At 37.6% G+C, this 23,982-nt stretch overlaps 1 protein-coding gene across 6 annotated transcripts in view; it reads left to right on the top strand.

Annotated features, from left to right (window-relative positions):
• The window catches only part of LOC137255836 (POU domain, class 6, transcription factor 1-like), a 78,941-nt gene extending 55,216 nt beyond the window's left edge, over positions 1-23,725 (top strand). For 4 of the 6 annotated variants that reach the window (XM_067793401.1, XM_067793403.1, XM_067793402.1 and 1 more), the window contains 8 exons: positions 4,389-4,553; positions 7,428-7,567; positions 8,038-8,088; positions 8,686-8,947; positions 10,398-10,493; positions 13,097-13,274; positions 13,850-14,070; positions 14,682-23,725. In XM_067793401.1, the coding sequence (XP_067649502.1) occupies positions 4,389-4,553; positions 7,428-7,567; positions 8,038-8,088; positions 8,686-8,947; positions 10,398-10,493; positions 13,097-13,274; positions 13,850-14,070; positions 14,682-14,806 (1,238 nt within the window). In that variant the 3' untranslated portion in view covers positions 14,807-23,725. The remainder of the gene's footprint in view (positions 1-4,388; positions 4,554-7,427; positions 7,568-8,037; positions 8,089-8,685; positions 8,948-10,397; positions 10,494-13,096; positions 13,275-13,849; positions 14,071-14,681) is intronic. The other 2 variants (XM_067793404.1, XM_067793405.1) reach the window with 2 other exon arrangements.
• The last annotated feature ends 257 nt before the right edge of the window (positions 23,726-23,982 follow it).

Here is a 23,982-nt window from a genome sequence, read left to right as displayed (position 1 = left end):
CTCTAAACTAAACTTTAATATTCACTGAGATCTGTACCTTGTGTGAGAGGGCTTATTAGGTGTTAATAATATCCTTAATGTGAAGGTTATTCATGTATTAACAAATTTAATGAAGCATTAAACAATACACAAAAGAATATCAAAGAAGAATATAAAGACTGTGCTGTTTTAGTTATGACATTTAATCCTCACAGGATATCATTATGATTAATTTTAAGCCTAATAGTTTTATTTTGATTCTTGGTCCGTACAAAAGATTGCTGTAACTTACTTTTTAAGGTGCAAAATGTCAAAAGTAGGCTCTTTGAAATTATCTGGAAATACCAATGTATGATCAAAATATTGTTTACTGCTTTGTCAAAACCAAAGCTTATTATTCGTTGTAAACTAAACATCTAAATGCAGATGGATGAAATCCTTTAGTGCGGGGTAGTATTTGCTGCAGACTTGTCCCTTCCCAAGGGAGATAATCAGCTTACATAAAACAACTGCATGGTGTATTAGGTTCCCAGAATGCTGCCCTTGGGAAATTGCAACTTAAACGTACAGCTGAGTACTTGCAGTGCTAGTTCACTTTGAGCTCTAGTGTGTGGAAAAACGAAAGATTAACTGAGCTGTTTTATTCCCACTTAAACTGCTAGTCTTGTGTAGTTCTTGTTTCAAATGGTGTGCTTTGTTCACAGTGTAGACATAATTTGCATAAAATATAGACCATTAGCAAAGAAAGTAATGATTTTATTTTGTAAAATAATCTTATGTAACTGGTCTGATTTGATTGAAATATATATTTTGCAATATTTATAATTGGTCAAACCTGTGAAGTCTGTACTATACTCATCAAAGAAGTTAACTAACGGCTGTGCCAGATTTTAGGGTTAAATGTCAAATCTGCCCTGGTAATGCAGCAGATTGATGGTAACTGACAGCTGGCTCGCTCGCTCACTCACTCACTCACTCACTGTACCAAATGTAGCATATGTATACACTTATTGACAGTTCAAGAAACTCAAATCATCACAAACCATGATCGCAGTACAGAGCATTGATGTCTCATTTGTCTTGCTCATGGTTGATGATCTGCTGCTGTAAACCCAAACCTAATGTTCGATACAGAAAAGATTATTGGAGCTGTGGCAATCTGTTGTGATTGAAAGACATTTGATCTTGGAGCAGACTAGTGATTTCCTCCTATTACTGGCAGTCTAATAACATATGCTGGACCCACTGATCTGGTATTGATTAGATACTGGTTATGTGTAGGGGAGACTTTGTCACTTGTCCATGAAGCCCCATTCCCAGACATTGAGACATGCGTTATATGGGGAAACACTTTGTGTTCATGATTTCTAGGGTAACAAGGAGACCTTGGTTGTAAACGTCCCAGGGAGCTGAGAATGTAAATCAAATGACATTGATACACGTGTTATATGGGGAAACACTTTGTGTTCATGATTTCTAGGGTAACAAGCAGACCTTGGTTGTAAACTTCCCAGGGAGCTGAGAATATAAATAAAGTGCATACCAATCCACTGACTGGGGTAATAATGTAGCGGAGTGAGTTTTCGCTTTGTGAATGAAATTTAACCTGTTATAAATGGATATTTTAGGATTTATAGCGTGATACATCTTGTTTCGATCAGTGTATCAACTATTTGCTGATTGTATCCCACAAAATTTGGTTGATGGAGCTTGTGGTCTGACAGACCAACTCCACTGTGGACTTTCCTGTGACTGGTTGTGTATATAGCTGGAACTCACTCACTCACTTTGAAACCACTGAGCTTCTCTTAGAACCTTCCCCCCCCCACCAGTTTCTACCAAATTCAAATTGTTTACTACGTGTGAGTTTAGTAACTGATTTCTCTTTATTTCAAGAAATACATTTTGATGATTTTTTCAAATCTGAAAATGCAGATCTAAGGTTGTTTCAAGAAAGCAGGGTCTGATTCTGTGGATCTGTCTGAAGCTCATCTTTGTTCACATGCATAAACATCAAAAGGAATGCAGGATAGAGAAAATACATACACATCTGTGACTCGTTAGCTTTACATTTTGGTATATATCATGTGACAATATTAAAAGAGCTATGTGTACCAGGTCCCAAAGTCTCAGCCCCCATGTACCATCCAGCCATTACCTGCCATTAACAGCTGTTTCTATCATGGCCCGTCTGCTCATTATATTCTGTAACAATAGGTCGGCACAAATCAGTGGTAAATCAATGAATGACTTGTCTCTGTGTGTAATACTCATGCTGTCAATGCAGCGGCCAAGGAATGCCAGTGAGGGAATCTGTAGGTGTATTGACCGTTGCTGTACAGAAAGTATGGAATGAATTAATTATATCCTGCCTGTGAGATAAAAACAGATTTGTGTTGTATACTGCTTACTGACATCCAGACATCCTATCTGAATTCTCTTTAGGGATTTCGGGATAGAATTGATCCTTATGTGAGTCATTTGCGCAGGTCACAAGGTCAAATCCCCACTGTGGTACAGTGTGTGAAGGCCTTTTCTGGTGTCCCTGCCATGATATTGCTGTGAGTGAGTGAGTTTGGTTTTATGCTGCTTTTAGTAATCTTCTATCAATATTGGGAGTGGGGGTGGGGGGAACACCAGAAATAGGCTTCGCACATTGTACACATTTAGGTAATCGAAACTAGGTCTCCGGCGGGATGAGCAAATGCTTTAACCACTAGGCTACACCAATGCTACGATGGTCATGATAGGGTGGTCAGACTGGGACACATGCCAGAAGACTAGGCTACACCAATACTGCGATGGTCATGATAGGGTGGTCAGACAGGGACACATGCCAGAAGACTAGGCTACACCAATACTGCGATGGTCATGATGATGTGGTCAGACAGGGTCACATGCCAGAAGACTAGGCTACACCAATACTGCGATGGTCATGATAGGGTGGTCAGACAGGGACACATGCCAGAAGACTAGGCTACACCAATACTGCGATGGTCATGATAGGGTGGTCAGACAGGGTCACATGCCAGAAGACTAGGCTACACCAATACTGCGATGGTCATGATGATGTGGTCAGACAGGGTCACATGCCAGAAGACTAGGCTACACCAATACTGCGATGGTCATGATAGGGTGGTCAGACAGGGACACATGCCAGAAGACTAGGCTACACCAATACGGCGATGGTCATGATAGGGTGGTCAGACAGGGACACATGCCAGAAGACTAGGCTACACCAATACGGCGATGGTCATGATAGGGTGGTCAGACAGGGACACATGCCAGAAGACTAGGCTACACCAATACGGCGATGGTCATGATAGGGTGGTCAGACAGGGACACATGCCAGAAGACTAGGCTACACCAATACGGCGATGGTCATGATGATGTGGTCAGACAGGGACACATGCCAGAAGACTAGGCTACACCAATACGGCGATGGTCATGATGATGTGGTCAGACAGGGTCACATGCCTGAGGACATGATTATCATGGTAGCTTTGTCACTAGCCATAATGTGATGCTGGAGAATAGTTTGAGAACATACAATCAAAATGTTTTTGGTCTGGGCCCTGTTTCAAAAAACTGTCGTAGCCTTACGAATGTTGTAAGTCTACGTTACAATATAGTTACAATAGAGGAGGTATGACAGTTGTAGCGCTATGATAACCTCGTGAAGCAGGGCTCTATTCTGATACTACATGGAAACAATCTCACTTGTACTGACTGGATCAGATACAGATTAATATGTTTTGAGATTCTGGGTTTGAATTGGCCCCCTGCAACCATGCTGGCTTTGCAGCTCATTGCTTCTACTAAAAATGTACATTTATCAAAATGGGAGTCAGCAAAAGTTGGCTATGCATTCACTTGAAGTAAAACTGCAAGCTTTGCTGATCAGTCCATCCTCAAAGTAGCTGTAGTAATGAGACTTTAATACTGAGTGATGTGTCATATATATTATTATTATCAGGCACACTAGTGAATGAGTCAGTGAGTTCATGCATGCATGAGTGAGTGAGTGTGTGAGTGAGTGCGTAAGTATGGTTTATGCTGTTTTCCAGCAATATCTTGTCAGAGAGCACCAAAAATTGGCTTGACATAGGGAATCAAATGTCGTCCTTCAGTGAGATGAGCAAATGCTATAACCTCTGTGCCCCCATGCCCCCAGTACTGAGGAATATGTTTTTCTGTAACAGCTTGAGATAAACATGTAAAAGTCTCAAGTACCATCCCTGCTTGTACTCTGTGTTATGAGCTTGAATGTATAAACCAGTGATTACAAGAACTGTTTGGTCGATTGTTTATTGATCTTTGGTGACAGTTATGTAACTGACATGGATTATTAATGTCTAAGGAAACAATGATGTCATTGTATCCCTCACAATGTTCTCTTCCTCATACAGGTAATGGCACACAGCAGTTTATCAGCATCCCGGTTTCCTTGGCAACGGGAGGGAATCAACAGATTCAACTCTTGACGACGTCCAATGGGCAGATTATTGCCACAAATCTTGCCAGTTTACAGGCACTGGCACAACCTCTCAACCTTGGCCTGGCAGGGGTCACAGGTAAACACAAGACTAGAAGCCATAAAACACCACTTGATGTGAATAAATTGTTTATATCATGTTGACTGTAACCATGACAACAACTCAAGATTGACCTTGCAGTGTGTAACGTGACAGGGGAGACAACTTGGTGTACCACAGGCATGTGATGGCATTAGAGGGTTTGATCTGGGGCTTGATTTGTGTGCTTTGGCGCTGTAAATATTTAAATGGCAGAGATGAATTTTTGTCCATATGCCCTGGTGGTACAACAACAAATTATGAGAATAATGAGGCATTTAATAGAAAATAGGATAAATTTTACAAACTGGAATTATTCAAAATGTATTTTTGGACACCATCAAACTGCCTATTGGTGGCAGTCTTTGTCTATTTTGAATACCATTGTGCATAACAGGTAATCACATTTCGAATTATGACGTAGCTTGTGGGTAAAGCCCTATTCTGGTGTCCCCCAGCGTGATGTTGCTGGAATATTGCTGAAAGGGGCATAAAGCTAAACTCACTGAAGTTTCCAAGTTTTACAAATTTTTTTTACTGATTATTAAGCCGTGTGTAGAAATGACATAAGATATGGGCACACTTACTTTTGTAAGGTCACATGTCAATCATCTTTCAGGTGCCCACTGGCAATCTTAGAAAAAATGACATTTCTGTCGCTGTGTCCTATAGAGCCCAGTGGCTAATGTACTGATTTGTGAGGCCTTGTAACCGGGTTTGTTTCTAGTTTGGAGATTGTGTGGTCATCCCTAACCTGATATGGCTTGAAACCATGATACAGGCTATATAAAGCTCTACTCTAAGCAATATGCATAATCCAGAACAGGCCGTTATGATATGAAGCTAAATTTCCCTTCTGTAGATAGATTATATTCATGTTTTGTCAATTAAATTTTTTATTTCATTTAACCCATTTTGTAATTGGCTGTTTAAGAACCTAAACTCTGGCTATTTACTGCCTTACTCAGCAATTTTCCAGCTATATGGCAGAGGTCTGTAAATATATTTACTATAAAGTGCAAAATTACACTATTAAACATTTAGATCACAATACAAAGCAAAAAATTGCACTATGGAGTGGTAGTATCACAAAATTAAGTGGAAAAATCTCAGTATTGACAGGTTATATTGCACTATAAAGTGTGAAAATCACACCACTAAGAGGTTAATTTTCACTATAAAGTGAAAAATTCATGCTATAAAGCCAAAAAAATCACATTATTAAGAGGTTAGATCTCATTATAAAATGGAAAATCGCACTCTTTATCGGTTAGATCTTGCTATAAAGTGAAAAAATCTCACTAATAAATCTCAGTAATAAGGAAAAAGTTAGGCACTGTTCTGCAATGTGAACAGGCTTGGACGTGTCAGATAATACAAATGCACATACGTCTGGAAAATAGTACATCACTTGTAAATCAATATTATGCACAAGGACAGCAAAAAAACCCAAAAAAACACACACACCATGTCTCTGGCTGGAAGGGATTATCAAGATTTTGATAATGGCTGCTTTGGAACAGGTGGCAGGGAGGGGCTTGGAAGGGTAACAAAGATGTCTTGGTGGAGATAGAAGCTTATCTGGTAACATCTCAGTTGAAGTATAGATCCTAGTAATAGCTGTATCTCCGTCTAGTAACAGTCAGGAGTACCTGGTCAATAATTATGACATTGACCTGTAACTTCCCAAGGGAGGTAACTAAGTACAGCATAGTCAAGTAATACCCAAGGGGAGGTTACAAGGTAAAATTGTATTTGCATGACATGGCAGGGGAGGTAACTTTGTATACAAAGGTAATCCCGGTACATTGAAGTACAGAGAAACTAGGGTATATTTTAGGGGAAAATTTTTTATCAACATATAGAGGAAAAACATTATGTAATAATGTCTGTGCTTATTGTATATTGCTGTCCGGTACAGAATGTTATTTTTCTCTTAGCTTGATATTGTCACAGCTGGCTCAGCTGAAGGGAATTTATGATGACTGAAATGCTGTGAGGCATGACTTGATAAGGTTTCATATGTTGTTCCAATGTGGTGGAAGAGTTCGTAGTGTTTTCTTACATGCTTTTTGTCTATGAACAATACAAGTCAAAACTGATGTTTCTCGTGGAAGGAATTCTGAAAAATTGCCTTTATCTTGTTGAATAAATATTCAGTTCACATTTGTGAAGTGATAACTTCATGCCCCAATTTTTTAAAACTGCATGTCATGGCCATTGCGAATATCCAGGTTAGACAAGGTCATATGTTTGTAAGTGAGTGGGTACAATCAACATTCCAAATAACTGCCAGCCCGGAGGCCCAGCACTGGTTGTTGTATGGGGCCAGCAGTTTCAAATATGTGCAGGTCCTTATGACCTTCAGTAAATTATCAGTCAAGTATGTTTCACCTTTATTTTTTCTTTATTAATGTTCGGGAATCATTCACAATCCTTCATGTTAAGTTTCTGTGGGTCATAGTTGTTTCTTGAGTTTGTGAAACTTTGTACAATACACTCTAAATTTATTTTAATTGGTTTTACTTGAAGAAAATGGAATCACAGATTTCAATCAGCGCCTGTAGATTTTAAGGCTGGCAGGTAGCAGCAGGCCCAGATGGCCACTGGTAAAGTAAAGTATTGCAAACACTAGGTACAATGTGTGAAGCCCATTTCTGGCGTTCCTTGCTGTGATGTTGCTGTAATATTGCTAACAGCGGTGTGGAACCAAACTAAGTCTTATTATGAAGCCCACCGGTTTGTCTGGTCCAGTAATTACTCATCTGTGATGTTTCATTCATGTAATTATGTTAGTATATTCCTAAGGCAGTAGTCATATCATGAGATTTGTCGCCTGGAAGCCGTCAGTCAATGGTGATATTGTTGTTTCAGCAGGCAGTGTGTCCAGTCCTGCTAGTCACCATGGTAGCAGCAGTAGTAGTAGTCACGCAGTGTCGAGTCAGCTGGCAGCAGCGTTGCCGCAACTTTTGTCCACAGGAGCACAGGGTCAGCTACTAGCACTTGGCACACAGGTAGGTGGAGCTTGTTGGTGTTACCATGGTTACAGGTTGTGGGGATATTGGTGGTGGTAGGGTGTTACAATAGTTACAAACGTTTTGGGGAGGTAGTTGGGTGTTGCCATGGCTACCACATTGTTCTGGGATCGGCAGTTACAACATTTTTGAGGTGGTAATTGGGTGTTGCCATAGTTACAACATTATTTTGGGATTATTGGTGGTAGGGCATTTCAGTATTTACAACATTTTTGAGGGGATACTAATGATAGTTAGGTGTTGCCATGGTAACAGTATTGTTGAGGGGATACTACTGTTGGTGGGGCAGTTAAAATTATAACGTTTATGCTGAGATGTCTTTTCCTGGATAGAGTTGTCTTTCCTAGTATAGTGATGTCTCCTTTAATCAGGCAGAATTTGAATAGACCTCTGGTTCAGGAAAACCTTTGCTCATTTCCTAGACTTCTTCATTCTATTTTTTTTTTCAGAATGCAATCCGAGGATTATCATTAGATGGAAAATTCAAGTTCGATAATCAGGTGATTATACAGTTTGTAACTATTCAAATATGATTGATATTAAATGTAGAGACACACCTAAACATGGCCAAGATGCCGTGGTAAATATTTTTATGTACTGTGTATCGTATCCATTTTACAAATCCAAGTATCAAATGTCAAATTAGACATTGAGTTGAGAAAAGTAATATTAAGAAACAGATTTCCAGTTTCAAATTACTTATGACAACATTTCCAAGATTCTTTAACTCTTTTACTTCTTTAGATATAGATTCTTTGACTCAAGGAGATATGGATTCCTTGACTGATGTAGTTATGGATTCTTTGACTCAAGTAGATATAGATTCTTTGACTCAAGTCGATATAGATTCTTTGACTGGTGTAGGTATGGATTCTTTGACTCAAGTAGCTATAGATTCTTTGACTCAAGTCGATATAGATTCTTTGACTGGTGTAGGTATGGATTCTTTGACTCAAGTAGATATAGATTCTTTGACTCAAGTAGATATAGATTCTTAGACTGATGTAGGTATGGATTCTTTGACTCAAGTAGATATAGATTCTTTGACTGATGTAGATATAGCTTCTTTTACTAACCTGGAACTTTCCTCAATGTAGGTGCTGACACCGGTCTCTGTCGCTCAAGTAAATAATTCTTCAGCTTCCTCCAACCAATCTACTGCTGGCGCTGCAGGTCATTCAGCCAATCACAGCATCTCTACTTCCCCGTCATTACAACAGACGCTTACACAAGCAGTGGGTGGGTCGACGTCACACACCGTTGTGGCTCAGCACAGCCCCACGCGACCCACAGCACTTACCGCCAACCCGGCAGCTACCTCGAATGGACTTCCCCCCTCCGTTAGTCAATTGCTACCAAGTAAGTTGCCAAAGAAAAACTTTGATACGAAGGATGAGATTCAATAAGGACTTTTGGACCACTGGAAATATTAAATGTTCAATATTTCAGAAATGCTTAAGTCTTTATAAATGTACGTAACATGTTTTTTGAATGAGAAGAATGCTTATATGGTTTGGCCTTGTTTTGACCTAAGGCAGTGATCATGTACAGGAAGCCGTTGTACAAAACAACCTTAAGGCTCAGACTACCTTAAGACTATGTTAAGTTATGGGAGTTGCAGTCAGTCACCTTAGTGCTATGAACACTTTGTACCATGGAACATAGGAGTACATGAAAAGGGTGAATTTTGGTAAAGTTTTTAGACATTCTATCAAAACCATTAGCACATGCAGAAAATCAGTTTGGATTTAAGAAACAGCTGTCAAATGAACATTTCAGACAATTTTTAAAGGTAGCTAATTTTCCTGTGGGCCAAAATGTTGCTATGATACCTCGTCCCATGCTTTCCATACTGTTTGTGACAGCTCTGATGGTGCCTATTTAAGTGTCGCACTTACTTCTGTTCCAGCACGTGTTGAGTTTCGTTTTGTTCATGTATTCTCTCTCATGTTTGTTTTGTCAGTTACCAATAAAATACAGGCTTATATATAAGTTGCAGTAAATTTCAAGATATTAATTGGAAAGAGAGACATGTCATCAACATGACAAATAAATGTTTTATTAAGTGTGTAACTTGTGTAATCAGAGAATAACCTGCAAGAAAGAATTTTAAATGATTAATTTTGGCCTGGAACATCATTCATTCACAAGGCACAGGACAGTCATTTGGGGGTATATATTTTAAGTATTATCTTGTTGAGATTGTCATTTTGAGACACAAAATGAAGAAGATGCTTGTAATGTCCACACTACATAGGAACAAAATAGTAGTTGGCTTCAGATGAAATAATGTTTGAGTTTGAGCATGTCAGTTTATTTACAACAGATGATGACATACTTTACTGTTTGAAAGATTCTTATGGCATATCATTACAGCTGACCAGTCTGCATTGAGAATTGCAAAAATGCACAATTACATGAAAATTATACCACTTAATCAACTCACTCATATTGGCAATATTAGTCCACCTAGTTTGTATGCATTGTATGTCTTATTTTCGAGAAATTAGATTTAGAAACATTTGAAATGTGTTTTTTAAAAAAGAATTTTAAAAATACCAACCCATGAAATTGATATGGAACAGAATCGCTAGGCTGAAGCTCCTACACATTTTGTGCTACGTACTGCTTGTAGTTTTCTATTGATTTCTTGGTGTTGCAGTATGTGTATACGATGTAGTGGATTACTGCAACAGGCGTAGACATAAAGCTCCTGCTGTATCTGACTGTTGGCTGCTCATTGTACGTTACTGTAGTTCTGCCTCAGTTAATATTGAGTTTGGCTATTTTTTCTGCACCTGTTTTCAAGAGAAGAGCACCGTGTCTCTGCCCTTGACCCTCTCATCCCCTAAGACCGTTCTGACCTCAAATGGACTTCCCACCAGTATTAGTGAGCTCATACCAGGTAAGTCATGGCCAGGATCCGTGATAGATGGAAGACTGTTTTACTGTTTGGTTTGCAGTTTCTCATTCTCTTCGCACACAGGTTACTTGTCATATCTTCCTATAAATAGCCTTTTCATCGTGTGAGTGTTTCAAAAGATCATTTGTAAGGCCTCGATGATTTCCATATGCTTCAGAAAAACTAAGACCTCTTCCCGAGCATGATGTGCAACTATTTCTTCTAGACAGAACCCAGTGATGTAATTGTGAACAGACAAGCTAGCCATTAAATATGTCACCTCAACACAAGGCCCCGACATATTTGTGGCCCCACATTTGCTTGTGTTGGTCAAGCTGGATCTAAGTTGATGTAACACATATTCTGTTTGGATAGAAAGAAATGAGATGATTCATATTGCGATTTATTGCCATTTGTGGATTTTATGAGAATTGTGAAATAAGAAGATTGGTTATAAGGAAGATATGACAGGTAACCTCTGTGAGAAGAGAATGATGGTTTCTGTGGCCCTTAAATAAATGGGAAAATAGATGGGGAATATTCAAAAAACATTAAATTTTTAAAAATATTTCTTTAAACTGAAAGATGAACTCTTTGAATGGCATTTAGAAGCATATTGGGTGAAACATTTTTAACAAGAGGAACACAATGTGTCAGAGTATATTCTTACTCCTTTATCAGTGAGTGAAAGCTGGGAAGCATTCAGCTGAAAGGTGAACTCAAGACCCTTTTCTCACATGCAACATTGTCATTGTTTTTTCTTTTTCACTTTGAATTGAAGTACAGTTTCCCATCAAGGGCAAACCCTTAATTGTTGGTACAAGCAAGCAATGTAATGGGGACTGGGGTTGTGATTGGCACAGGAGAGACAACTCTGCTTGTGTGTTTAGTGTTGTAGGTGAGAGACCAAGTGTGTATGAAATATTTGGTGTATGAAAGACACCATGTGTATCAGACGCTTGCTGTGTGTGAGGCACCCAGTGTGTATGAAATACTTTCTGTGTATGAGACACCCAGTGTGTATAGACACGCAGAATGTATGAGACACTTGCTGCATATGAGACACCCAGTGTGTATGAGAGACCCAGTGTGTGTGAGATACTTGCTGTGAGACACCCAGAGTGTATGAGAGACCCAGTGTGTGTGAGATACTTGCTGTGAGACACCCAGAGTGTATGAGAGACCCAGTGTGTGTGAGATACTTGCTGTGAGACACCCAGAGTGTGTGAGAGACCCAGTGTGTGTGAGATACTTGCTGTGAGACACCCAGTGTGTATGAGAGACCCAGTGTGTGTGAGATACTTGCTGTGAGACACCCAGTGTGTATGAGAGACCCAGTGTGTGTGAGATACTTGCTGTGAGACACCCAGTGTGTATGAGAGACCCAGTGTGTGTGAAATACTTTCTGTGAGAGACCCAGTGTGTACGAGATGCCTGCTGTGTAAGAGACTCCTAGTGTGTATGAGACAATGCATGTGTATGAGACACCCATTGTGTGAGACACCCTGAGTGTATGAGACACTCATATAGTGTTCATTCAGTACTTCCATCTTTCTGTCTTGAGACTTTGTCCTGAGCATATCTCTTAAAGTTCACATGCTAGGATCCCCACACTTTACACACAAGTTAATCATTATCCATGGATGTGTCTTGTGCTATTTTAAAGTTTATCAGAAGTTCAGTGTTTGCTGTTTCCATGGAGACATGAATGAATGCAAAAAGTGGCCATCTTGTCCAAGGCTTATGGCTGAAACTACACATGCTAGATTCACCAAACTTTTTAAGTTAATCATGACCAGCAGATGTGCTTTATATTTTCTTAAAGGTTATCAGAATTTAGTTTTCTCTTGTTTCCATGAAATGTTACAAAGTGTAAAACAATATATATTTCCATAATGACCAGTGCAATTAGTAGGTGGCTAAACATTCATCAGACATGTATGTAAAGTTTGGTGAAGTCAAGGAGAAAGTCTAGTGAGCTGCTGATCCTTGTCACATTATTGGAGATGGTTGGGTAGCCTAGTGGTGAAAGGATTTGCTCGTCACTCCAAAGATCTGGGTTTGATTCCCCACATGGGTACAATGTGTGAAGCCCACTCCTGGTGTCCCCCACCATGATATTGTTAGGATATTGCTGAAAGTGGCGTAAGACGAGACTTACTAACTGTCACATTATGTATATGAATATCTGCCATTTCCATGTCCCAGAGTAGAAAGTGGGAACATGTCAGCTGTGCTCACTTCTGTACTTGTTGTGTATGGGAGACTTGTTGTGTATGGGAGACTTCTTGTGTATGGGAGACATGTTGTGTATGGGAGACTCGCTGTGTGTGAGTGAGTGAGTATGGTTTTATGCTGCTTTTAGCAATATTCCACCAATATCATGGCAGGGGACACCAGAAATTTACATCACATGTTGAGTTAATGCTTTAACCACTAAGCTACACTTACCAGCGTCTGTCTGAGGTCTGTTGTCAGCCATTGTGCAGGTGAACCTCTGTCATTACGAACAATTTTCTACTCTCTCTGTACTATCGGCAGTTAGTGACTTCCAGTTCGGTGGTGAATATTGTCGCTGTCAATATAGCCAGCAGTATCCTTTCCAGACACAGTGGGCAACTCAACCGAGAGCACAACTGTAGATGGAATCAATTTGGATGAGATTAAGGAGTTTGCACGACAGTTCAAGATCCGTCGATTGTCGTTAGGACTGACCCAGACACAGGTGGGACAAGCCCTCAGTGCCACCGAAGGGCCAGCTTACAGTCAGTCAGCTATTTGTCGGTAAGACCCCTCCCTCCTTGAGACATGTTGGCTGGTTCTGTTGTGTCACAGCTTTGTTGTAAAGGGAGGTAATCCCCAAGATGCCACAGTGGATGGTGTTGAACATTTGATAATTCTTGCTTCTTTGCTCATAACATATTTATTCAGCATTTTAAATAATATGTTGTGAAAATAGGGGACATTTTTTATCTGTGTCATTTGTATAGCACTGATTTGTATTTTTATTAACATTTTAAAACCTTACTGTGTTACGAGACTTAAGAAGAGACACACATAAAGGCAAATGCTTATGGATGTCAACTTTTGTACTTTTAGGAAAATCAAGATATCTTGGTCATTACTCTCAAAGTTTATTCTTACTTCATAAGGTGAATCTGAAAGTTATGTTCCTCAAAATACAAATTCGACTGCCAGAAATTAACACATTTAGCTCAGTGTGTTTGTTACGACCCTGAAATGATGATGTAGGTGTGCATGTGAAAATGTTTGTAAAGTCACGATTCCACTTCAGATTTATGACTGTAAAATGTACAGTACCTGACAAGGGTGTTTCCACTTCCTCTTTGTTGTCCTAGGTTTGAAAAACTGGACATCACACCGAAGAGCGCCCAGAAAATCAAGCCTGTGTTAGAGAGATGGATGCTGGAAGCGGAAGAGCGGTATAAGAACGGTGTTCAGAATCTCACCGAGTTCATCGGCAGCGAACCCTCAAAAAAGCGCAAGAGACGTACATCGTTTACGCCCCAGGCTTTGGAAATATTAAACCAGTATTTTGAGAGGAACACCCATCCCTCTGGTGAGTAAATGTGGATGTGTGGACAGAGGGGTACACTGTTGTAGTTGCTCTTTTCCCCATTTCTTCTGTTAGAATTCCCTCTAGCATATGTAATTATGGCTTTTGTCCGTGCACTTTGTGAGGCAGTTGGATAGCTTAGTGGTTAAAGTGTTCAGTTGTCGCGTTGTAGACCTGGGTTTGATTCCTCACATTGGTACAATATGCAAAGCACATTTCTGGTGTTCTCTGCTGTGATATTGCTGGAATATTACTAAAGTATCATGAAACATCACTTGCTCGCTTACTCACTCACTCACTCACCTGTGCTGTGGCTGTGTTAAATTTTTCTATTTTCGTTTCCCTCTGTTATTTTTTGTGAATGTTTTTAGGATGCACCTTTGTCTCCCTGTCCATCTCCAACACCCCTCTCTGCCCCACCCCATTTTTCATGCCTCATACCCCACTTCTTCCTCATATAAATGACCAGTCCATAAACAACATCCAAATTTTATCTTGTTTAATTTGAATAACAGATCAGTTTGTTAATGGCAGTTACGATTCAGGATGAAAAAGCTACGCAATACTACCATCATTCTATTTGTTGTTGTTAATTTTATGTTCTCCAATTTCAGGTGCTGAAATGACAGAATTAGCAGAAAAATTAAACTACGACCGAGAAGTCATCAGAGTGTGGTTCTGTAACAAAAGGCAAGCGTTAAAAAATACGATAAAGAAGTTGAAACAAGAAGCACCGTGACTCATCCGTGGACGTATATGCGGCGTAGTTTGATGTTTGGCCAGATTTGTTAATTATTTATTATTTCAAAATAGGTTGTTTTTTCTCAGGGCTATGATCCATAGTATAGATTGAAGAAGCAGAATTCAGATCAGACTTTTCAGTAGAAGGTCGAAACGGGTCTGTTACTGTCATTACTCACCTTGTAAGACTATATCTTCCACAGAATAATTGATTGATTACTTAACATTACTGAAAACAAATATTTCACATCAATTCTATGTTAATTTAGTTAATACATGTATGACTTTATTTGTCAAATTGTCAGTGTACAGATGTTTAAAAACAAAAAGGGACCTTCTCAAACATTAATCATTGAACATAATAAAAGATTATGGAAATTTTGAAGCAACTTACTACTCAACATTTTACAGAGATTTGAAGGTTCCGAGCTGAGTTGTCTTGGTAGCAGCGTCTTACAAACACCATGAAACCTAAATATGGGCAGTTTCTTTTGTAGTCAATTCAGATGAGAATATGCAAGTTTCTGTTCGAGTTGAGAAAAGGCATGAAATAGGCAGATGTTGAGAAATATGTTTTGTGAAGATATGGTCTTACAGAGACTGGTGTTAACATGTTAACAATGTGTTAACAAGTTAATAGGGTTCAGTACTGGTAATTCTATGTCTCACTGTTTGTGTTCAAAATGGTATTCTTCAAACAAGAAAAGATGTAAGAAGAGTCAAACATAATTTCTGTAGTTCGGCAAAGCTCACAAACATTTTATGCTCTTTTTATAAATTTTCTGAATTATCAGTACTGAATGATTTAAGCAATAGCTGTGTGACTGAAATGGTGGTCATGTGACTAAAGCTTTTTGTCCCATGGCAAGCTATCACATGACTGGATCACATAGTCACATGATCAAAACAAAAGTCACATGACAGAAATCCACTGAGATCTGATGCTTGTTCATGCTATGTAAGTTGAAGCTATTATGTGATATTGTGTTTATAGGTATGTAGTGCTCTATAGGTATGACTTGTCTCCCTTGAATTCAGAACAACATGGTGGTACCATCTGTTTTGGACAATCATACAGTGCATTTCCTTGTCAGGAATTGTGTGCAGAATGTTAAAGAAGTATTTGTATAAATTCTTCATTGAATAAATTTTTTTTAAAATATGTTCATAAAATATAAGAGTGTATTCACAATGATGTGAAAATTCTTCTGAGAAAGTTATACTGCAACATGTGTTATGTTGTTTGGTGAATTTTTCAAGAATAGCAGATTCACAGACTTGTGCAGTACACCATGCTGTTCTGAATGTCAAGCCTAAGGTTGTTATTTATTACTGGTAATTTTACCATGTCTGATATTTTTTAGAGGTTGACAGTTTGTCAACTGTGTGCTGGTTTCAGAAGAAAGCTTTTAACCAGGCTTGTAGAATCTCTGCGACAACTGAACGTGATGCTTGTGGTATCACATTGACCTGACAAAGTTGTGATAATATGTTTTGATGACATGAACAAATATTTGTTAATTTTATAACTGAGTCAGAGTGTATGCTTCTGTAGTCCTGCGTAAAGTGTAATACAGTTGTGTTGCAAGCAGTTTTAGATGCCAGATGAACACGCCTTCAGTGACTTCAGAATCTCTCTAGGAAATGTTTTTTACCTCAAATGAAACTGAATGTCCTTTGATATATTGTGGAATGGTGCAATTTAATGTTAGTTTTTTTTAGGTTATTAAAGTATTGAAATAGCAATTAACATTTCTGTCTAAATTGTGAAAACAAGTTTTCAGACGAATAGTGTGACAGTTCTGTCCTGTAAGTAATCCTATGCTCAGATTATTACCGTGATCATGTTTGTGGATGGTGATTCCGGTAACAGGAATTTATAATAATTATGGTAATAAGTTAAACTGTGATCAGAAGTTTTCAGATGGATTTGAAAATCTACTCTATTTAAAATTGAATTGCTTTGTGGTTTATGTAAATCTGGTAATAGGCTGTTAACTCTGTAAGGAATACTATCTTCCATTAAACTAGTTATATATGGCAATTGGCTTATATCAAATTTAATTTTCAAGACCGTACATTTTGGAGATTGAATATTTTAACAAATGTGAGACAGTTTGATTTCATATCTGAATGGATATTTTATTTTTTAACATTAAGCATGAAAATGACTATATTTTTGTGACAAAATTGGCAGATCCACAACCATTTTCGGTAGTACATGTCTTGGAGCATTCAGGTATGAATCAGGTCAGAATTAGTCATGATGTAGAGCCAAGGTCGTTAATTATTTCCACATGTTTTCTACACAAAGTTTACATTTAGCTATTTTCACCAAGTAACAATAATAACATCTCATGATAAACTATTTAGTTACGATAGGTCCTATAGTTGTGAAGACTGTGGTGAGTGTGACCCAGAAGGTTATACTCGTTCACAAGCTGTTAATGTGTCATCATTTATCAGTCACTGGATTGTCTGGTCTTGTCTCCAGTAATTATTGGCTACAGTTATACAGCTGGCACTTTGTTGTGCGTGTTCCATATTTAATGACACCCCAACTGTTTCAAATCATCCTCTCTCTTTAAGGCACCTTAAACTAGACCAATTGTATTTCTTGTTTTATGGATTTTTGTCAGATAATCTAAAGGCAGGAGAGAAAAAAAAATATAAACAAAATCCCCAATCAAAGTAATATTCCCTCTAAATACACAATTAGGTGCAAAGAAACAATCTAGAAACATTTTTCTTGTAAGTACATTTTTTTAAGAACATTCAGATCTTATTTTTTGAGCGGGGAATATTATTGTTATTTTTTTTTATTCTTGGAAAAGTAAGACAGGCAGATCCGTAAAACAAGAAATATAATTTGTCTGGCCTTATGCTGAAGTTAACTGAGCAGACTGAAGGTTAACCAACATGAAACTGATTCTGTGAACGACAGTCAGTAGAAACACACTTTTAAACAACAATGAAATCCTGTGGAAATACTTGAGGTCGGATGTGATAGTTTTGTCGGATGCTTGACAGATACACAAGGGACTCCTTCAACCCATAGCTTACATTGTGAATCTGATGATCGGCAAACCACAACTACTTAATATCAAAACACACATATAATGAATGATATAATATGAATCAGAATATTTGTTTATTTGTATGTGTATTTATATCTTAATGCTGCCAAATATGTGTACAAAATCATTATTTATTTAACTTAACGTAGTGCGAGTTTAGTCAGTTGTCATCCTAGACGCTATCGCAATCAAAATGTATATACACGGTAGCATATTGCTGATTAGAGTCTGTTTCTTGCACCAGTTTCTTAGGCAAATTAATATACAAGAACTGTTGTGATAGTTTTTTTAATACGAAAAACAATTAAATATGTTTCATTTCAAAATATAGTAATAAGTTCCTGAAGAAAATCTAAAATGGCCCATATTTTTCCCAAATTTGTCAAAATATGAAAAATAGGGACATATTTTGTCAGTGTACTGACAGAATATATTTTAATATTACTGTTTTTTGTGTTATCTTTGAACTCCATTATTTATTAATTTTTCATTTGAATGATATGCTTTTAAGTGATTTGTCATTATGACTCTGGGACCAAGGTCAGCTACAAGCTCACAATAACTCTCTGTATCCATACATGTTAAATATGTCGGAAGTTGATGTTAAGCTGTTAGAATCTGTACATGTGCGAGAAATATATTGCTGTGCAATAGTCACTTGTGGGCAACAGCAGCATGTGCCTGTGCTGTACATTATTGCAGTTGAAATGTTTCATACATAGCAGTTTTGAAAGATCGTACCTCAATTATTTTTATTTGAAGAGACAAGATGTTAATGCTGAAACTGCAGGTTGCTTATTGGGGCACTTCTGCAGGACTATTTGGCAGTTCTGGCGAGTACTACAGTCTCCTTATGATGATCCATGGACACTGTGTAATCTGGACCTATATTAAACTAGAATTTATTTGCGTAAAAAACTAGGTTAAACAGCTGTATTGAAACTGGAGAACTTTGGAATCTCTCTGTTCCAGAGAGTGGCACTGAATTACTTGTTTCTACTGTCTCCTGCTGTGATATAGCAAGACTATTGCTGAAAGCGACATGAAACTCGACTCATTCATGCAAATTACTTCTCTGTACAGTCCCATTGCTTCTCACCAAGTGATTAGCAACTCAAAAGAATTAAAACAGATCTGGCTAAGACTATGGTGGCAATATTCGTATTTACGTCTTCAATATTTGTTGTCATATAATTGTGTCCTATTTATGTCAGTTAGTTCTGTTAATTACGAAAACGAGGTAACTAGTAAGTGAACAATCTCATAAAATCTGTTTGATTGTGAAATTGATCAATGGATTCAAAATCATCTCTCACCTTTCAATGTAAACTGACGAGCTGTAAGTGTTCAGGCATTTTTGTTGGTCCCATCTGATCCAGAGTACACAGTAAGTCAGTCCAAGAGTAAATGTATGTCATTATATCATAATTATGTCTCAGATTTTCAGTCTCTATGTACATCGAGACTCAAGACTCGAGACAACCAAAATCTATTCTTGACAGTCGAAACCACCAACACATCACACAGTGATATCACCAGAATACTGTTCCATGCTGCATAAAACACTCACTTGCTCGCTATAGACAGTGAACATGGTCCATCTTTAAAAGAAATGCAGATGTTACATGATTAAAACCACTCGTCTTTATCATAAGGCTGTTTCCTCTAGGGTAGAGTTTTTGACAATCTCATTATTTCACGTCCGATCTTGTCCAGTTTGCAAACTGAGTCTGTTTGTTTCAATAACTCTAGCAAAGCAAGTCATATGAGGAGGGATTTCTCCCCTGCTTTAAGTGAAGCAGTGTTGTTTTTTTACAGTTCAAGAGTCTCTTTAATATATTCATGTTTGTATGAGAAAATGTATAAAATATGTTTTCACAATAAGTGATATATAAATATATATATATACATCATTTTCAGTCATTTATGAAGTTTTTGAAATTCTCCAGTTTACGTTGAGTGACTGTTACATTTGTGTGATCTGCAGAACAGAGAAAAGAGCAAAAGCTTACCAAGAGGTGTTTTTGACTACAGAAAGATATGGATTTCGTTTCATTAACACTATAACATTATTCAGACATGTTTGCAAATTTTGTAAGTACCGATAAATTATGAATTCTATATATGGAAAAAGTTTATTTTATAATTGAATTAAAAGATGGAATGTGACTAAATTTGCTGAATCTACAGAAATGATTCAACATATAAACAATCTCCCCGACAGTGATTCTGTTCCGATAAATGTTATAAATATATGGTTGTGTTGACTGATGTGCGCTGGAGAATTTTGAAAACAAAGCTAGTCATGTTTTCATTCTCCTGCGTTGATATTATCCTTTATTTTTGTACTTAAACTAGATGCAGATCATCATTTCACATATCAGTTGTACTACAGGGTCCATTCATTGCGTTGAACAAATTTTGTACCTTAGGCTTGTATATGTTGAAGTGGAGAGGTCACGACACAGGGCTGCTTTCATGCAGATGCATTTGTAAGAAAATGCTTACACTTAGTGTTAAATGATCTAAGTGTTGCTATGACAACAAAATGATGTAAGCCTTGCTATGACAACAGTGTGGTATAAGTGTTGCTGTGACAGTAATATAATAATTGTTGGTATGGGAACAATATTGTGTAGGTGTTGCTATGACAACAGTGACAACCTGGAGCTGACAAATGTTGATATTTGTAAAGATGTGGCACCTCCTTGCTTGTGCATTAATGTGCTTTCTTTATATTTGTTGTCATAGCAACATTTATGAAAATAACAATGTGTATACTTTCTTTTTGTTTGTTTTCATGGCAACAGTTGTCAATGTATTGAGTTGTATATCTTTGTTATGCTTGTTGTCATGGCAGTGTTTACAAAAATAGCTAGCTGTATGTATGCCTTGTTTATGTTCGTTGTCATGGCAACATTTATGTATTAAATAGTGATATAAATCATTTTCTCATCTTCTCATAATGGAACTACTTTTTCTCATGGAGTTATTGCATATTTGTGAAATCTGACCTCATATTGGTTTAGATTTCGAATCGTGCTGATACGAAGTATTGTCCATGTTGTCCAGTGTTCAGTGACTCTTGCCCCATTGTATATTTTTGTACTTTTTAGTTATTTTTACTTTTGTAGAACCAAATTTATCCATAAATTTAGTCCATAATTTGTTGAATATATACGGACACATCGCCCTTTGACATCTAAACGTGATTCAGAGAAATGGCTATTATACATGATATAACATGTAGTGGTTGTATGAATATGTTATGCTGCAAAGGTTACAAATAATTTCGTCATCATGTTTACGTTCCATTTGGAACATATTCCCCAGCTCATCGATTACATTAATCATATTCTTATGTTCAAGCAGGTCTTGGATACAGGTGATACACAGGTGTTCAAACTGATGCCCTTTATATTGGGCCAAACGTTGACTTATTGGGCTTTATTACCAATATCATCAGAAGATTCCTGTCAGATTTGTATTATATCATAATAATTCTTATAGATTCGTCATAATCTATGTGATTCATACTTAATTATCCTTTTATGGGCACTAAGTGGATATACAATGTACAGGATTAAACTCATTATCTCAATTATGACAAATTCAGAGGTGTATGTAATTTTGAGAAGTATTATTTGAGTGTCAAAATCATTTGCCGGAACCCTGCACAAACGTATCGATGGAGAAACATTGTTTTGCTTTAAAACCCACATGAATGTTTGTCTTATTTGTCATGTGATGAAGGATAGCTTTCATGTTTTCATCTTCATACTGTGTCCATAGAAACCAGGAAAGTGCTGACTTGTTGATCCATGCTGTGTACATATTGAACAATCAGTGTTTCATCTCTGTGTGGTTATTGTGCTGTACATGACGGGGAAAACACAATAAACCCATCCTCTGTATTCAGGGAGTGTTTCTGATAAATTCCCATTATCACCCTTGGTCCAGCCACAGCACTATTGTGTGCATGTTTTATCCAGTGTTTCATCCCTATCTTGTAGAGTTTGATTATTTGGTCTGATTAAACCAACAATATTTTCTTTTTCTACATTATTTTTTTGAAAATATATTTGAGAGAGGGGCTACCTAAATGTTAAGACAATGGCTGATCATTCTCATCAAGACGATTGTTTTTCTGTAAATGCAGTTTATGAAGCCTGCATCAGTATTTGGAGCGTTGGCAAGGAATCAAATCTGTTAGACAACTAAAGTTTTAAAAAGAGTAATCCTTGACCAAGATATTTTATGGATTAAGCTTCTTTATTCTTTCCCAGATCCATGGGTGTTAATTGGAAGCGACCAGCTACTCCCCGGACGCAGGAGGACTTTGGTCCTGTTGCTTCCATCTAGTTATTGTGTCTTGTTGCATTTATTCCCTGATCCAGTAACAAATTATGTGTTTCTGTGTCAAATATGTTTTGCTGTTTTTGTTCGTGGCCAGTGCAATATTTATTCCTTGTCTTTTGTTATGTTATGTCACCATGAGTTTTCAGCTGACAAAAAAATGGCATTTTAGAAGCAGTTCTTTTTATTTATTTGCTTTTTTTATTCTACAAAACACAACTGTTTATCATGTATTCAAAGTCAGTTTGGCAGCCAAGATTTGTGATGTACTTTCTCATTAGGAAACAGTTTTTTCAAGTCCTGCCGTCCTCCAGCCTTCCCACCGAATAACAGTCCCAAAATAATGTTCAAAAATATAAAAAAGAAATTTGATAAAAAACACAAGCTGTCCTATTTAACATTTCTCAACCCTTTTCCATAATGACACCCTTCCTTTTTAGATGTAAGACATCCACACCTAAATCTCAATCCCTAATCTCTCCTGAGATATATATCCGAGAAGAGCGTTTCCGCCTAACCTTTTGACTTCTTGATTTATGTTCATCCCTGTTCTCTGAGATTCTGATCCACCCCTGTGCCCAACACTGGAGTTGTTGTTTGACTGTTTGACTTTCAAAACTTTTGACAGGCAGTGTCAAGGGTGTTAACAATAGACACGATATCCTGGCTGATCAAGTCTGTGTGGTTCTAATGGTGCTTCTCATGCTGAAAATTCTTGGTGACAGCTTCTTTTTCCCTTTTGTTTCTCTTGTTTCTGTTGTGCATTGTTCTGTTACTTAAATCCACTTGTTACTGCCAAGTTCACCCAACAGTTCAGAGCAGCTGCCAGCTCATGTTGTAGAGAAAGAACCTCATTATATTATAGAAATACGTGTAATGCCCTCAAGCTTTATTTGAATGTTCCGCATAATCTACTTTGTGGTGCAATTTCGTTTGTCAAGTGTGAGTAGTTCCAAAGATGAAACTGATACATGAATTGTAACAATCAAATTTGACATTCAATTTTGCAAGCACCATAGAATTCCATTTTTATGTTATATTGCAAGCATGACCACAGCTGATTGGCTATGTATGTTCCCAAGACACAAACCCATGCCTGGGTCTGTGATATAATCTTGCAAATATGGTATAATACTAGAATGCTTTATTTTCTTTGTGGCAGCAAATATTTATTTAATTTATTGTATTATGTTTATACAAACCAGATGTGTGGTATGTTAATTGATCCTCGAGATTGCCAATAGAAAGTATATGTCATTTATATGACGTTTTTGTAATTTCTGCTCTGAGTTAATATTTTTGTTATTGCCATGTTTATAAAGAATGCATATTGAGTTCGTGTCCCATAATACACTGTTTCCGCCATGTCATGTATCATATAGATATTATAATACCCATTCATTTGACATAGGCTGTTATTCGTATCACTGATTGTATATTCTACATTTCCTGTCGAATAAATCCTCCTCATAGCTTCTTGACAACCTGTGTTTTTGTGTTAAAAAAATGGTCATTGATGTTCTATATGTCCAGAAATACACCCTCCCAGATGTTCTCGACATCCAGAAATACACTTTCACGGATGCTCTAAACATCCAGAAATACCCTTACGGATGCTCTCAACATCCAGAAATACACACCCTCACAGATGTTCTAGACATCCAGAAATACACCCTCACAGATGTTCTAGACATCCAGAAATACACCCTCACAGATGTTCTAGACATCCAGAAATACACCC

The sequence above is a fragment of the Haliotis asinina genome, chromosome 11 (assembly GCF_037392515.1).
Source record: "Haliotis asinina isolate JCU_RB_2024 chromosome 11, JCU_Hal_asi_v2, whole genome shotgun sequence".
Classification (NCBI taxonomy): domain Eukaryota; kingdom Metazoa; phylum Mollusca; class Gastropoda; order Lepetellida; family Haliotidae; genus Haliotis; species Haliotis asinina.
The sequence above is the reverse complement of the archived record's forward strand: the minus strand, read 5'-3'. Positions and strand labels throughout refer to the sequence as shown.